The sequence below is a fragment of the Heptranchias perlo genome, chromosome 9, assembly GCF_035084215.1.
Source record: "Heptranchias perlo isolate sHepPer1 chromosome 9, sHepPer1.hap1, whole genome shotgun sequence".
NCBI classification, from domain to species: Eukaryota; Metazoa; Chordata; class Chondrichthyes; order Hexanchiformes; family Hexanchidae; genus Heptranchias; species Heptranchias perlo.
In genome coordinates, this window is record NC_090333.1 from 60,698,552 (window position 1) to 60,715,617 (window position 17,066).

Sequence of the window (17,066 nt, forward strand, 5' to 3'; positions counted from 1 at the left end):
TCTGCTCCACAGCTTATTTGATAATCTTTAACATGCAAACAATCAAAGCTTTGAACCGTATGAAATTGTGGTCTTGATACTGCATGATTCATAAAAAGAAAGTAATTCTTACATTTATATAGTACCTTTTATGACCTCAGGACATCTTAAAGTCAGTGAAGTACTTTTGAAGTGTAATCACTGTTGTAATGTAGGAAATGTGGCAGCCAATTTGGACACAGCAAGATCCCACAAACAGCAATGAAATAAATGACCAGATCATCTGTTTCAGTGATGTTGATTGAGGGATAAATATTGACTAGGACACCAGGAGGAACTCCCCTGCTCTTCTTAGATATAGTGCCGTGGGATCTTTCACGTCCACCAGAAAGGGTAGACGGGGCTTCGGTTTAATATCTCAGCCAAAAGACGGCACCTCCCAACAGGGCAGCATACCCACTCAGTACAGCACTGAAGTGCCAACCTGGATTATATGCTCAAGTCTCTGGAGTTGGACTTGAACCTTCAACCTTCTTTCTCAGAGGCCAAAGTACCACCACTGAGCCAAGGCTGACACCTATGTTGGTATTGACAGCTTATTAACAAGATTACTGTATACAATTTTGTTTTAATAAAATTATAAATGTCCAACAACCGACTGTTCCTGCATTGGTCAGTTTTTATCTGTGATGTTGCTGTTTTAGAGACTCAAAATAAATTCAGTTCCACTATTGATTCATTCTTGCACTGTAGTCCAAGAAAGCAAAAAAATTACCACTTACTTTAAAGAAGAATCCACAACACAATTTTTGTTGTTCTTCAAAATGCTCCCGTTCAACATCACCATCATTTGCCTCTTCCTGCTTCCTTTCAGCATCACCATCATTTGCCTCATTTACTTCCTCCTCTGAAGACTTTAGTTCTGAAAGGGAAACCTCAATTAAGCTTGCGTTCATGCTCTCGTCAGAAGGATGTTTTCTTTTAATAGGACTGTCTGTAAGAGCCACATATTTTCCTGTGGGCACCTGTGAAACCCAGAATTCAACAGGCTGCACGCTATCCTCTTTCTCTGTTTGCAAGGGATTTTCATTTGCCACTTTATTTTCTTCTGTCGGAGGTTCTGTTGCCTCATTAGTTGATTTTACGCACTCTCCTTTCGACGAAAGATCAGGTGTGTCATCTCCAAGAAAAATGAATGATCTAGTCTGGACCTGACTGGGAGAGAACTTTCTGAGATGAGGAAGACTATCAACAGTACGTGGGGGTGTGAGGACACGATTTAATGGTGTTACCTTCAATTCATTTGGCCTTGATTTTGAGTTTTTAACATGAGAATATGAAGACCTTCTGTGAAAAGTCTGAGGAGATCGTTGATTAGAGCGAGGTGATTCACCAGATGATGATAGGGAAGGAGATAGTGACCCGGTTGATCTTGAAGAAGATCGAAGTTCTCGGACTTGCTTTTGTGGTGAAGGTTGAGGAGGAGAAATTACCCATGGTTGTTGTTCCCTCATCTGCATTATTAATTCCTGCTGGTTTGCCAAGCGTTGCATCTCTTGTTGCAGGGCATGCAAAGCTATGTTCATTTTCTCAATTAACCTGTTGTATTCTGTGATGTCAACCTCTCCTAAAGCCTCTTCAGTGGGGCTACTTAAATTCCAGGCAATTTGTTTTTCTGATTGAACTGCAGTGATGGGGGATTTAAGGCCCTCTTTATCACTATCTGCTGAGTTACCATTCATTCCAATTGCCTCAGGTTTTAAATCATCTATTTCCTCAACACTCTCAGTTTTTGACATTTTCTTCACATGTGACAATTTGTCTCCATGGTCACCACCAGGTTCCGCCTTTAGTGGAGAAATTCCATCACCCTTCTTTTTAACTACGTGCAAAAATGCCGTCCTGCCCATTTTTTGTCTTTGCTTTGTAAAAGCAGCTTCAACTTTCTTCTTCTGGGCTTCAATGGCTCGACGTTTTTCTTCTAGTTTCATTTTAAGCTGAATCATTTCAGATGCCAAAAGCTGAGCAGGATCTCTAGTTTGTCTGTTGGGACTCAGCTCAGGCATGTAATCACAGGAAACCACACCTGGAGTGTTAAGCTCTGAACTCTCCGGGGTAGTCTTTTGGGAACTGCCACTGCTTAACCTGACATCAGTAAGATTCAACTTTTTGAATTTTTGTTCAGCAAAACTGGTCATTTTAATTGCAGAACTTGGAGAGATGCTATTTCCAGCTTGGAATGCAGCATTCAGTGAATTTGAACCTGGAATTAACATATTATGATCATCACTTTTTAGATCAAAGTCTTGAGGTTTGGAAGAGTCTTCCATGTCAGAATCCATACTAACAGTGTAATCTCTTAAGGAAAAGTCTTCATCTATTGTTTCTTGAATATCTTCAGATGGCACATGGATCCCTGTGTCTACCTCAGTATTATCAGTCAAGGGGCTTGTAGCACCCTTACTCTCAGCAATGGAATCAAGGCTGCTGGCTTGATTCATTTTGGGTTTTACAGGAATGTCATTGGCATTTTTAACATGTAGAAAAAAACCATCAGCTAGCTGCTCAGACTGAAGATCTGAGTAGTGCTTGTCTACGTCATGAATTATCTGCAGTGCTTCTTCTATGCTTGGTGGCCCAATGTGATTACCATAGTCCTCGATATCTAAACTATTTTCCTTTGGTCCATTTAATACTGTATCTTGCATGGGTCGTCTTCTCAGGATATCATTTGCCAAACCAGGCCTCCCAGTGGAACCTTTAGGTGGCTTCTCATAATTGTGATTAGATAGATGCACTTCTTCTTCTTCTTCTTCTATTCCATTGCTCTGTTCATTTATTGGCTGAAAAGATGCATTTCTCACTAAGTGTTTGGGTGTATTGTTGATGTTTGAAATCAAACTGTCATTACTAATTGATCTAATTATTGTCCGGTTATTTGTGGTGAAGGAATCAATGTTGTTGTCCGAATCAAAGGGAATATTGAAAGACACTGCTTGAGGCAAGGATCTGTTTAAAAGAAAAACATAGCTGGGTGAGCAGATTTTCAAATTTCATCATATTAAAATAAAATTTCTAAATGTTTTAGCTGCAGAAATGGACTCAATAGTAATTATGAGTTTTAAAACATTGGTTGCACAAATGTTTTATACAATTAAAATATACAGTGCCATAAACTTGAAGTGATGTTAGTACCACAGCACACCTTAATGTGATCTATCCATACTTCAATGAATACAATGTAGACTTATTTATATACGGAGAGAAAAAAAACAGTACAATATGTTTAATCTTGGTACAACATGTTACTTATATGTGAATTTTAAATTCTTGCCACCTCAAAATATGGGCAAAACACAACAACTTAATACAGTGCACAATGAATTTGGGAGGATCGTTATAAATAGGAAGATGAGTTTATTAGGATAATAAAATGTTTTTAAATAAACCTTGTAAACGTGTAATCTCAATGTTTCATTTTTAGCAGGATTAATTTGTACTAGAAACCAAAATTCTTCAGTACAAAACAAGTTACCAATTTCACACATTTCAACTTAAGTTGGAAACTTTTTAATGTCGTCACCAACCTTTGTTTCTTTTCGGGCCAGGTTCCTGCATAACCCTCTACATAAGACATGGATGCAGATCGACGCATGACTCCTAAAAGATTAAAAGTTTTTTAAAAAATTATGTGATTTCGACACTAGGGACGTGAAACTCCAATGAAAAATGAGAGAATTTCCATTTCTCCATAACAATCTTAAATCGCACTCAAATTATACATTTCCAAGCTATGTGCAAAACTAGCATTTCCACATTTTTGTTTAAATCAAGAGGAACTTCGGGCCCTTTGTAATATGAATTACATTCGACCCAAAATAAAAGGAAGGAATTTAAAACTGCTTTTCACTCATTCCTCTCTTTTGAGTCTCCATGCATGACGTACGTTTCCTAGCTGAGAGTGTGAGCAGGTGATCTGCTCTCAGGTGTCTGTTCATGTGGCACTGTGGTCAGCTGTTAAGAGGTGCATTACCGAGACTGGGATGAGTTACAGGAGCAAAAAGCCTGGTTGATTTTTCTTTTCCTTAGCCCAGGCAGCTGAAGCCTGATCAATCTGGCTTGTATTCCCTTGAGTTTAGAATGTTGAGGGGTTACCTAAATCGAGCTATATGATTAGGGGATTCAATAGGGTAGATTAAAACAGGTCAGTGAGGACAGGGGTGATGGGTGAGCAGAAGATCTCTTGCTGTGCTAAGTTAATTGATCAGGCTTCAGCTACCTGGGCTAAGGAAAAGAAAAATCAGTGGGTTTTAAAGAATGTCATTGGAGGAGAGGGAGGTGGAAAGGCAGAATGGTTTAAGGAGGGAATTATTGATAATGGAGCCTAGGCAACTGAATACATGACCATGAATGGTGGATCAAAAAGAGTGGCGGGGGTGGGGGGGGCGGGGGGGGGGGGGGGGGAGGGAAATGGATGAGGCCAGAGTTGGAGGAAGAGACTTTTCTGGGAGTAATTGTAAGGCTGGCGGAGGCTACAGATACAGGGAGGGGCAAGGCCATAAAGGGAATTAAGCACGAGGATAACTTTAAACTGGAGACAATGGGGGACCAGGAGCAAACGTAGGTCAGTGAGGACAGGGGTGATGGGTGAGCAGAAGATCTCTCGCTGTGCTAAGTTAATTGATCAGGCTTCAGCTGCCTGGGCTAAGGAAAAGAAAAATCAACCAGGCTTTTTGCTCCTGTAACTCATCCTGGTAATGCACCTCTTAACAGCTGACCACAGTGCCACATGAACAGACACCTGAGAGCAGATCACCTGCTCACACTCTCGGCTAGGAAACATACGTCATGCATGGAGACTCAAAAGAGAGGAATGAGTGAAAAGCAGTTTTAAATTCCTTCCTTTTATTTTGGGTCGAATGTAATTCATATTACAAAGGGCCCAAAGTTCCTCTTGATTTAAACAAAAATGTTTAAAATGACCACATTTTTGGTCGTCCCTGCTTATCTCTCTTTTTGGCTCAGCGTCTATTTTTTTTCTAATTACACCTCTGAACTGTGCCTTGGAACATTTTTCTATGCTAAAAGCATTACATAAATGCAAGTTGTTGTATGGTTCAGTTTCATATTTGCACCTCTTGAACAGGTACAAAAAGTAATCAATAAGGCTAACGGAATGTTGTCTGTTATCTCAAAGGGATTGGAATTTAAAAGTGAGGAAATGATGCTTCAGTTGTAAAGAGCCTTGGTCAGACCCCATCTGGAGTACTGTGTTCTGTTTTGGGCACCGAACCACAGGAAAGATATTGGCCTTAAAGGGAGTACAGTGCAGATTCACTAGTATGATACCAGGGCTTCAAGGGATAAATTATGAGGACAGTTCACATCAATCTGGCTTGTGTTCCCTTGAGTTTAGAATGTTGAGGGGTTACCTAAATCGAGCTATATGATTAGGGGATTCAATAGGGTAGATACAAAGAAACTAATTTCCTCTAGTGGGGAATCCAGAACAAGGGGGCACAATCTTAAAATTAGAGCTAGGCCATTTAGGAGTGAAATCAAGAAGCATTTTTTCCACGCAAAGGGTAATGGAAATCTGGAATTCCTTCCCCAAAAGGCTGTGGATGCTGCATTAATTGAAATTTTCAAGACTGATTTTTTTGTTAGGTAAGGCGACCAAGGGATATGAAGCAAAGGTGGGTAAATGGAGTTGAGGTACACATCAGCCATGATCTAATTGAATGGCAGAACAGGTTCGAGGGGCTGAATGGCCTACTCCTGTTTCTATATCCCACAGTGGCAATATTCGCTGAATCATGAGTGGAGCTGTATGTTTGTCATGGGCTGCATCTGTTGCTGTCAGCACGCTTTATAAATTCAATGAATACCAGTGTTTTACATAGATTTTAGGAGATAGATAAATCCCTCCAAATTTGAAGACGTTCAGGGAGGTGTGTAACAAACATAGCCAGTGAAAAACAGAGCTTCAACTATGGCTTGTTATGTTTAAAGAGAATGTGTGTTCAATTTAATTGTTTTTTTATTTCTACAATATTCACAGTCCAGTTTGTCAATCAAAAATAGTACAGGTTAATAGTGCTGTTAATTCCTCCTGTAGATGAGACTAAGTGGTGTCACCTTTTATTTGACAGAAAATAAAGCAATGGTGCAACCTTTCTAAAATGCCTTTTCCACACTAGTTAAAATATTATTTTGGTTAATAGCTTTTTATTAATGTTTAATGGTAATTTTAGATGGCTTTTGTGCAGGAATACTGTTTTTAAATATAAACTAGAATACCTCCCTTCACACTGCTCACATAAGTTGGAATGATACACTGCTTGATCAGGACAGAATTGTTATTCTATATAATGCACCGTGCATTATTCTACTAAAAAGTGGATCTGTGTTCTTTTAAGTCCCAAAAAATTAACTGTGAAGTAAACAGTGGTTCAATCATTCAGAGTTTAATTGTGGTTTAATCAGGCAAATTTGCAGATTGGAATGTGCTCATCACTTTCAGCCTGGAGGTTAGAATTGCAGGCAGAAGCATCCAGCATTTTAAGGTTGTTTTGCATCTGCAACAAATGGTGTTAAATGTACCATTTAAAATTTATTAGTAGTGTATGTTCCACAGTGTTGCTCATGATGAGTTGGAAGATATGCTAATTTGTAATGATTGGAGTACTACTGATGACAAAATTGTATTGACTGGATTGTTAGATGTGTTGGGGCCGGGTGCGAAGGTAGTTACTAAGGGGGTGATTGGAAATAGATATGTGGTGGGAAGGGGTGCAGAGGAATGAAATAAATAAAATAGCAGAACACGTGGGCATGAAATAAATAACCAACAGCAAATAGGTTGGGGAAAATAAGTAAGAGTATGAAAAGCCAGAATAAATAATTAATAAATAAGGAAGGAAGTAAAAGAGGGGACGTGAAGTAAATCAACAATCTGAAAGAGGGGGCATAAATTAGTTGGGATATATTTAATGTAACTACATTAAGGGCCAGTTGAGTGAACATGAGCAATGGGACTTATTTTATTTCAATACCTTTGATGGGTTGCTCAGGGATCAGGGGTAGTGGGGAGAGCAATTTTATTTAATATTCAGAGACAGTTTTATTTAATAACTTCCAGCAATGTTAGTTGAATGTATATTTTATTATTTAATTTGATTACATGAAACTCCAATTCCACTGGGGGGAGGGTGGAAAACGAGAGAGGTGGGTCCAATATTTTATTTCTCAATGAGTGGACCATTAAAAAATGATTTTTCAGTGATTAAACAGGTAGGTACAAATAAAAATGTTTAAAAAGCAGCAATTGGGCAGATGTGAAAAATACTTGGGAGTGATAGAAGGCCAAATGCCAGCGGGGGATTGGGAGGAGTTAGCGCAACATTTTTTTTTCTTCTCATGGCGTGCAAAAAGGGAAGAAATCAAACTATCAAAAAGCACCACAGCAGCTATTGGAAGAAATCCGAGTGGGGTGGGGAAAGTCCATCTCGGGGCGATAGAGCAGTGGAAAAGGCAGCAAGGGAGTGTCAGGGAACTGACAGGGAGTTGGTTGGTTGATTTTGGTATCCTGATGAGGTGTGGCCCGAGTTCTGTAGGTAGCAGAGTATGTGAGACATGAAAGAGGGAGGTGTAGCATTATCTCTAGTGTTGGGAAGATGGTTATTACCCAGTGACAGAGGCAACTGTTTAAGAGGGAGAATTATTGAAGATCAATGTTGACATATAAAGCAGGACACAAAATAGTGACTCAGGAAGTAAGGATAGCAGACAGAAAGAGCACAGCATAAACAAAACCTTTAATAACAGATAGATGTAATAACCTCACTTTACAATACAGATTAAAAATATATTGGCTTCACTTTAGGAAGTTATTTGATTCACAACAGGTTCATATTTAATACTAAGTAAATAGCAAAATGCCACAATATTTTCCAAACGCTTTTTCTAGCTTGATCTCTAGGTCGTAGAAAAACATTTTACTTGTACTTCAATATTATATCACTCCATCATTAAATGGAAGAACATTGGAAAATGCAAAAGCAAAGACTGAAGATTTGCTGACAGCTTTGCAACGCCCCAAGAATTTTATTTAAAAGCCAAACTTTGCTCATCAACTTGATTTCTACTATCAGGGATCTAGCAGCATTACATATATGGAAGTGCAGGACCTGGAGTTTAGCGGAAAGGATTTGGTACCCAAGAATGGAATTAAATTCAACCTCTGCACAATGTATACAACACAGAAATATGTAACGTATTTTTGTACCTGAACCGGATGAATGGGGACGGTGCTGCGTGTGACGCAGGGGAAGAAGTGGCTGTGATGGTGAAAATGTTGGACTCACTTTGCTGGAAAAAATGAGCAAGATTTATTGAATGAGACCAATTAACCTTGAATTGTACAAATAGAGGGAAGATGTCCCGTTCGCTCCTTGCAGCAAAATCAAACACATTCTTTATATTTGTAACAGAATCATGTATGCAAATAACAGGAAATCTTTCTCTGCAGTTTGCAAGTATTGCAAGATCCAAATGACTGTAAATATTAAAATCACTTTTGAAAGTCACTGACACACTAATTTACTGGTAACAATGAACAATGTTAAAGGCACTCTGCCACACTTATCAGCGCTGCCATTAACCCAATGCTGTGAATGATCATAAAAAAAGAGCAGGAATCTGTTAATGCTGCATGCAAATCAAAGGTTTTCAATACTACTGCCTACAAATATTTTAAGCACATTCTATAACACTTTAAAGGCCACACTGTAATGCAACAAACTTTTTTTAAAAAATGCGATAAATGCATTCTAATCATCCCAGATAGATTAGATTCAGGCCTGCTTCTGTAATCTAGTGGTTTTCTCCTGCACTGATGATGTTGTGGTTACCACAAAAGGAGGATTTATCAGCAACTATTCATGCATTTTTGAGGAGCTTATTAAACTTAGAAGACACACCACCCTTAAGAAAATAGTTAGGAGGTGTGCAAAGCTGGTGTCAACTCGCCATCTGATGTCCTGTCCTCCCCTCCCCCCGGCAAACTCGCCATCTGATGTCCTCCCCTCACTCTGGCAAACTCGCCATCTGATGTCCTCCCCTCCCCCCGGCAAACTCGCCATCTGATGTCCTCCCCTCCCCCCGGCAAACTCGCCATCTGATGTCCTCCCCTCCCCCCGGCAAACTCGCCATCTGATGTCCTCCCCTTCCCCCGGCAAACCCATAAGGGAGGCGTTTGATCTCTGCTCAGAATCCCATACCACACTGCGTTTGAATCTTCATCCCACCACTCTGTCATCAAATTGCTGATCCAATATGTACTATCTTGAACCGTCAAAATTCATAGTTGCACATTTTGTTATTTATTGAAAGACTTCCTAACAAAAAAAAATCGAGGGAGGATCATGATGGGTTAAGTAAATGTGGGGGTAACTTAAACAGATGTAGATTGCATGTAGGCTAACAGGGGAAGGTGGAAGAAGAACAAACTCTTTCCTGGCTAGGGAGACAAAATACAGATACCACAGAAAAAAAGTTAACTTTTAGCGAGTCTTTATGCAGATTTGACCGTGGAGAGGCTGGTAGCCGTTGGCTAGGAAGTATATAGTTTGGAGCGGAGATAAGAACATAAGAAATAGGAGCAGGAGTAGGCCAATCGGCCCTTCGAGCCTGCTCCGCCATTTAATAAGATCATGGCTGATCTGATCCTAACCTCAAATCTAAATTCATGTCCAATTTCCTGCCCGCTCCCCGTAACCCCTAATTCCCTTTACTTCTAGGAAACTGTCTATTTCTGCTTTGAATTTATTCAATGATGCAGCTTCCACAGCTTCCTGGGGCAGCAAATTCCACAGACCTACCACCCTCTGAGTGAAGAAGTTTCTCCTCATCTCAGTTTTGAAGGAGCAGCCCCTTATTCTAAGATTATGCCCCCTAGTTCTAGTTTCACCCATCCTTGGGAACATCCTCACCGCATCCACCCGATCAAGCCCCTTCACAATCTTATATGTTTCAATAAGATTGCCTCTCATTCTTCTGAACTCCAATGAGTAGAGTCCCAATCTACTCAACCTCTCCTCATATGTCCACCCCCTCATCCCCGGGATTAACCGAGATAACCTTCTTTGTACTGCCTCGAGAGCAAGTATGTCTTTTCTTAAGTATGGAGACCAAAACTGTATGCAGTATTCCAGGTGCGGTCTCACCAATACCTTATATAACTGCAGCAATACCTCCCTGTTTTTATATTCTAGCAATAAACGCCAACATTCCATTGGCCTTCTTGATCACCTGCTGCACCTGCATACTAACTTTTTGATTTTCTTGCACTAGGACCCCCAGATCCCTTTGTACTGCAGTACTTTCCAGTCTCTTGCCATCAAGATAATAACTTGCTCTCTGTTTTTTCCTGCCAAAATGCATAACCTCACATTTTCCAATATTGTATTGCATCTGCCAAATCTCCGCCCACTCACCCAGCCTGTCTATATCCCCCTGCAGGTTTTTTATGTCTTCCTCACTCTCTACTTTCCCTCCCATCTTTATATCATCTGCAAATTTTGATATGTTACACTCGGTCCCCTCCTCCAAATCATCTAATACAAGAGATAGATACTGTAGCAGGGCCAGAGTGGTCTCTTGGACTAGTGCTAATTGCTTAATGGGGTTGGAGAGGAATTTTCTAGATTATTCCCCCCTGGGTTTTTAAATCTGGTTTTTCGTCTTTCCCCGGAGATTACATGGCTTCCGTTTGGGGTGTGGAGTCTATGTACTGTGATGCACAAGACATCACATTTGTGTGGGACAGGCTGGATGGATCAGTAGGTCTTTTCCTGTCCATCAGTTTCCGTATGCTCTCTACAATACAGTCACAATATTACAGTTTCTACTGACATCTCAATCACAAATACAAACATTACAAAATGGCACTGTAGTAAATTGGTGGCTCGAAAAGTACTGCTTGATTTTAGGCTCTTACAATATCAGGGGACACAACTTCGAAATAAGGAGCAAGAAAAGAATCTATGTGAAACTTATTACCCTTTATGTAAAAACATAAGAGTTTTCGAATAAATTATCAATGAAAGGCAGTGGAATGGACAGTGCAAGAATTAGGATGTACATGATGAGAGATTGGGCATGTGAGCTTGTTCAGCCTAATGGCCTTTACTTGTTCCTAAAATTCCTTATCTTCTTAAAACCAAGCTATTTAAATGAAACCACATATGGAAAACAAGGCAGAATCTAATTTAAAAATCATTCTAAAATGTGCAGCCTGTTGTTTTTATACAAAATGGTTAGAGTGCACTACAGCTTCTCTGGGAAATTCAATTCCCTCACATACCAATATACACACTTTGGTATTACTGTGGACACATCATCTGACTGACAGTTTTGATAAACCAATTCAGGCTGATGGTGACAAGAACTGCATACTCCAAATCTTTCACTTCATTTACTTTGCTTGAAATATATGTGTTCCAAAATATAATTCAGCAAAATTCTACCTGCAGCCAAACTCCAGATTGGGAGAAGTATCCATGAAACTTTTTCTGGTGGCATTTGAAATTGGGAAAGCAGCAGGTATGTTCCTTATTGGGTGGAGTGGTTCAGCTGTGGATTAAGTTAGACATTTAATATTTACAGAAATACAAAACTGTTACTTAATACCAAGAGGGCATTCTAGGCACTTGCAATGTGAAGGAAATGAAATTAGGTTTTTTTTTGCCTGATATTACTAATCAGTATCTAATTACCAAGTGCACATTGAGCAAAATTTTGAAAGCATTTTTAAAAGAAACTATACAGTTACATTACATTTAAAATATACTTCAAAATTGCAGTATGCGATAATGATCACAGCATCTGTGAAAATGTGTTTTAACCCTTTGTATAGTGCCTGGTATAACCTTAAACTTCTCCTTTGTATCTGTCCTGCCATCAAACTTGACACACCCAGAAATATTTAATTTGGCACTCCTCATTCCACACGTTTTTTTTTTGTTGTGTAAAACTCTTGCCCCACTTTCCCCTTCGGATTCCTCAACTGTTAGCTCCCATCACCCTGCTTTAGCAGAGAAGGTGTGACAGTCTTGGCAGTGGAGTTTTCTACTCTGACAGGCTAGAAAGAGGTAAACTTGAGTTTGAATATGGAGGTGAGGCTGGGATTCAACTGGTGACCTTGTAGTTGGGAAGAAAAATACCCTACCAGTGAATCTGCATTACATGAAATCTCCAAAGATCTTCAACACAATGAACACTTAATAACCATCACAACACTACATAGGATTTAAGTTTCAAGCACTTACCTTCCACCTGAGGAACCATTCTGGGCTGTACAAAAGGGGGTTTCACCACCTCAAACCACCAGAACAGCTCTGCCATAAATACCAGGTAGTTATTCTTCAAAGAAAGCAGATTTAAAAATCAGTTGGACACCTTTGCCAGAAATAAAGACAATGATAAAAAAACATCTGCACATTTTGCAATGAAATGTGCAACTATTAGTTCTAACACATCAGAGGCTCACAATTCATGTTTTTATGAAAGATGCAAGCAGCCTGGTTTAGTTTCTACTTATCATAGACACCGATCAAAAACAGAAGCACTCATAATTTTGAAACATGAAGAAAAAGCTTTTAGTGGCAGAATGAGAAATATCAGCCAATCACAAAGCACTTGCAATAATATTATGCTTTAATACTTCTCAAACTGGTAAGGAGCCATTAAACCAGTATAAATCTCTCCAACTTCAGTAAATGCAGCTGGGGATCATGCAATTGTTCTGCTAAGTGGCTCAGACTTTACCAATTATGAGGGAACTCATGAATCTCTATTGGTGTATCTCCACAATGAATCAGATAAGATGCTGTTTTATACCAAAAGCAGGGTGGTACTATGTAATGCACAATGTATTATGCTGTTGCTGAGGTGCCCCTATAAAGTCCAAATTATATAAATAGGAGATCCTGAGTCAATTAGAGGTTAATTGCTGTGCGCAAAAGAAATTTGCAGATTGAGAGGTGCTAGTACATTTTCAGCTCCAGATCAGAAGAAATCAACATGACTACCTTTCTCCAGAGAGCAAGAAATTTAACTTTGAATGTTTGCTAACTTTTCCACATTCTGTCACTGCTGTGTATATGGATCCCAAGAGAAGGAAGGTGGGAGGCCAGGAGGAACAATGTGAGTTCAGAACAGTGGAAATACACCAGGAACAGATGAGTATTGCCCAGAGGGAACTGCAATACCATCACTTGTGTACAAGAAAAGCTCCCGACTTTAAACTGCCACAGTGGAAAAATTCTATTTATAACTCCAGTATATACAGCAGTTATAATTTAAAAAAATAATACACCCTAAAATATCCTCATGTTTTAAGCCAGTTTCCATAAAACAAACTCCTCCAAGTTGAAAACAACAGCTTCTGATTGGAGTATTGAAATTGTGAGTTTTATCATTTGATGAGTTGAAGTCTTTAAATCAACCTTGTATAAGAATTGGTACTTTGTTCTATTGGAATGGATGGCAACAACTTTTTATATATTATGTCTTTAAAGTAATAAAGCAACCCAAAGAGCCCCACAACAGTGAGACCAGTAATGGGAGAAGAATTAGATGTGACCTAACACATGGGGGGGCGATTTTAAACCCCAAGAACGGGTGGGTTGGGGGCGAGTGGGGGTTGAAAATAGTTTTTTTTTGGGTTGCAACCGTAAAATTTTCGGACTTTGCAATCCCAGTGGGAAGCCTGTACTTTTACACGCCGACATTAAACCCGGAAATAAAGTCGGGTTGCGGTCGCGACCCTAAAAACAACTATTTTCAACTCCCACCTGAACCCAACCCACCCGTTCTTGGGGTTTAAAATCACCCCCCCCTGGTCAAAGAGGTACATCTCAGGAGGGTTTTAAAGGAGGCAACAGAGGTAGCTAAATAGAAGGGTTCAGGTAAAGGGCTCCAGCGTGTGGGGTCAAGAGTCTGCTGCTGACGGTGGATTGGAGCGAGATGCTGATCCAAAGGAAGCAGAATTTGAAGAGTGGAGGGTACATGCTGGTGGTTAGGACTGGAGATGAATGCAGAGATGGGAGGGGCAAGGCTTTGGAGGGACTTGTAGATGAAGACAAGAATTGTTGGGTGGAGGAAGCCAATGGAGGTTAGCGAGGTCAGCGGTCATATGAGGTTTGCTGCAGCAAATGTTGTGGACAACAGAGTTCTGGAAGAGTTAGATTATCTAGAGTGGAATGTGAGAGTCCAAAAAGAAAAGTAGTGGAGTAGTCAAACTCAATGTGACAATGGTATATATTTAGTGCTATAGAGATGGACCATGGAGGATAGACAAGGGAGGAGGATGGGGACAAACACACCGGAGAGGTCAAGGAGGGATAGTTCACCACAGTCACAAAGGTTGTTCGTACCTTTTTCAGGGCAGTCCTAGTGGGCAGGGTAGCAACCAGACTTAAGGGATTTGAATAGGGAGGAATGGGAGACTAGCATGGAGTTGACCGGTGACAAATTATTTGAGGGCCTTAGTGGGTAAAGGAAAGTTGGAGATAGGATGGTAGTTGGAGAAGACTGAAGAATCAATGTATAACGGACGTAGAAAATGCCATATCTTTGGTTATGATTAAATTATTTGGGCACATTTCTTCTTTTAGTAATTAGATAAGCACAAATAGATCACCTGTGTGCATATCTTATTCGTAATAAGATAAATTAAATTACTTCCAAATTCTTTTTTTGGCAGCAGTTACCATTTATGTGATGCTTGTACAGGAATGGAGGACCTTGCCAGCAAGTATGGGTCTTCTAAATTTATTTTCATTAAAGTCATTGGCTAACCTCCTGTAGTGAGACACATAAGGGCCCATTTGTCCCAAAATTTGGGCCCTTTTTTTTTAATGAAAATATGTCCCTATATTTGTTTCTGCTAAGATTCAGCATGGGTTCACCATGCATCAATTTCGTTTACATATATATATCCAGTCAGTATGTGGAAAATTATAATCCGAGGCCAAAACACATATGTACTCGCTGCACAGTGCAGAATGCTCATTAAGGTGAGAAATGTTAGTGCTGGGGAATGAATATCTTCCAATTGGCATTAAGCATTCCCAGTCAGATATAGCACAGCCAGATGCACAGTATATAGCTCCCTCTACTCTGCCTCAGTCTCAACCTGAGGAGATTTACCTCCTGCAACATTTTCTCCATTTCTCACACCAACCATCCAGTGGCCTCTGAGGGAGACTGCCAATTATTGCCATAGAACAATAGAAGTTTACACCATAGAAGGAGGGCATTTGGCCCATCATGTCAGTGCCAGCTCTTTGCTAGAGCAATCAAAATCTAATCCCACCTCTCTGTTCTCTCTCTACACCTCTATCTTCCTTTGCTTACAGTATTCACCTCCTCTGATCTGTACTCAACCCATTCGTAAGTATAGGCACTAGATTCCCACTGCTTCCAGTATCTCCCACCTCTGATTTAGCATAATGCATTCATGCACAAGTATAGGTACTCGTTTCCTTTTGCTTCCTAATATTGGAAAGGGGAAAGAGAAGACATTCCAGTATAGGTTCAAATACCATTTGCATCCACGGCACGAGGCACAGAGAAGAACTGAGGCCTCTCATTTGTGCAGTCATCTGTTCTTTTTGTTTCCAAAAGAATAACGGGGCAATTAATTTGTTTGCTAAATTACAAGAAAGATGCAATTTTCACTTTACGAATTAGTTCAAATGAAACTGCCTAGGTATGTTTTTGAACTTGTATTTGGTAACACGCTGAAGCTTATGCCTTGGATAGTGCTTGTGTGGTACATCCACAGTATGGATTTCATACATTTGCACTGACTGATAACAGATACAGGTTTGGGAAATCATTCACAGCTCACAAATTAGACGAACCCAGCAAATATCAAAGGGCTAATTTGATGTGCGTGTAATTCAAAATTGAGCAATCAGTTTCATATTATGCAGAATCATTTTGGCAGCCAAGGGCACAAAACTAATCGAAGATGCATTAGTACTCCTGCAACAGCAGTTGTTGTTAATCTGGATCCTTTTGTGTGCTGAATAAGATCAGGAATAATAAAATGAAACCAATTACAGCTCTGACTGTAAGAAGTCTCTTTTTCTAAGTCACTTCATAGCTAAGCTTAATTACATTTGCCTTTTACTACTCTGCATAACTCAAGTTTAAATACCAAGTGATTATAGGTAGTGATCATCTGGGCAAGCAAGATTAGTGACATACAAAGTGCCCCTCTAGAGTTCATTAATACAGTGTTACATTCATGACAGCTGTGAAATCTCCACACCAAGTGGCCCAGGGATTCAAAACAAAAGAAAACCGCAACAAGATATTCTCAAATCAATTTTAATATCCATGTTTCAGTCATAATACTATCTATCTATCTGGCTAAATATGAATATTTACAGCATACTAGTTGATTGGAACAGATGTGAAATACTGGCATTTTACTGTTAGTTGGATCTGACACGGGGCCAACCAGTGCTGTTCCTCAATGATTTTTCAAGACTGATCGAACAACAATCTGTTCAGCAGCAGATGGCAGGCACAAGGTTTCAGCACATCACCCAACATAACTTTTGCTCTCTGAAACAGAACCATGGCAACCACAAGGTTCTGTTTCTGAATAACCATAAATGAGGTTTAGCTTGTTGCACCATCAACAATGAACCAGAAACCAACAACACAGAATGAACAGAAAAGATTTATTGTGCAAAGTTAATCTCTAAGATTGACTGGTAAGATTACACCACTGTGGCCATGGTTCTATGTGCTTCATTATATACACAGTGCAGATATCTTTATATATTATATTAATCAATCTCCCATGGCGCTGCACACAGGGAGTGCAGTCTGATTACCCTCCCTTCCAATCCTCTAATCCTGCTTGACCCCAATACTGCTCTTGGTCTTGACTTACACCACCACCTACTGGTAAAATACATTTGGAATCCTGAGACCACTCGCCATTTTTAATATGTAATAGATATATTTATGTTAACTGTGAAATGTAGTCATGTTCCTTTAGGCAC

General features: G+C 39.7%; 1 protein-coding gene across 2 annotated transcripts in view; it reads right to left on the reverse strand.

Annotated features, from left to right (window-relative positions):
* The window catches only part of LOC137325470 (calmodulin-regulated spectrin-associated protein 2-like), a 156,765-nt gene that overhangs the window by 24,577 nt on the left and 115,122 nt on the right, over positions 1–17,066 (reverse strand). For both annotated transcript variants that reach the window (XM_067990616.1, XM_067990615.1), the window contains 5 exons: positions 12,309–12,402; positions 11,508–11,613; positions 8,267–8,349; positions 3,567–3,639; positions 762–2,988 (listed from right to left, as the gene is read on the reverse strand). In XM_067990616.1, the coding sequence (XP_067846717.1) occupies positions 762–2,988; positions 3,567–3,639; positions 8,267–8,349; positions 11,508–11,613; positions 12,309–12,402 (2,583 nt within the window). The remainder of the gene's footprint in view (positions 1–761; positions 2,989–3,566; positions 3,640–8,266; positions 8,350–11,507; positions 11,614–12,308; positions 12,403–17,066) is intronic.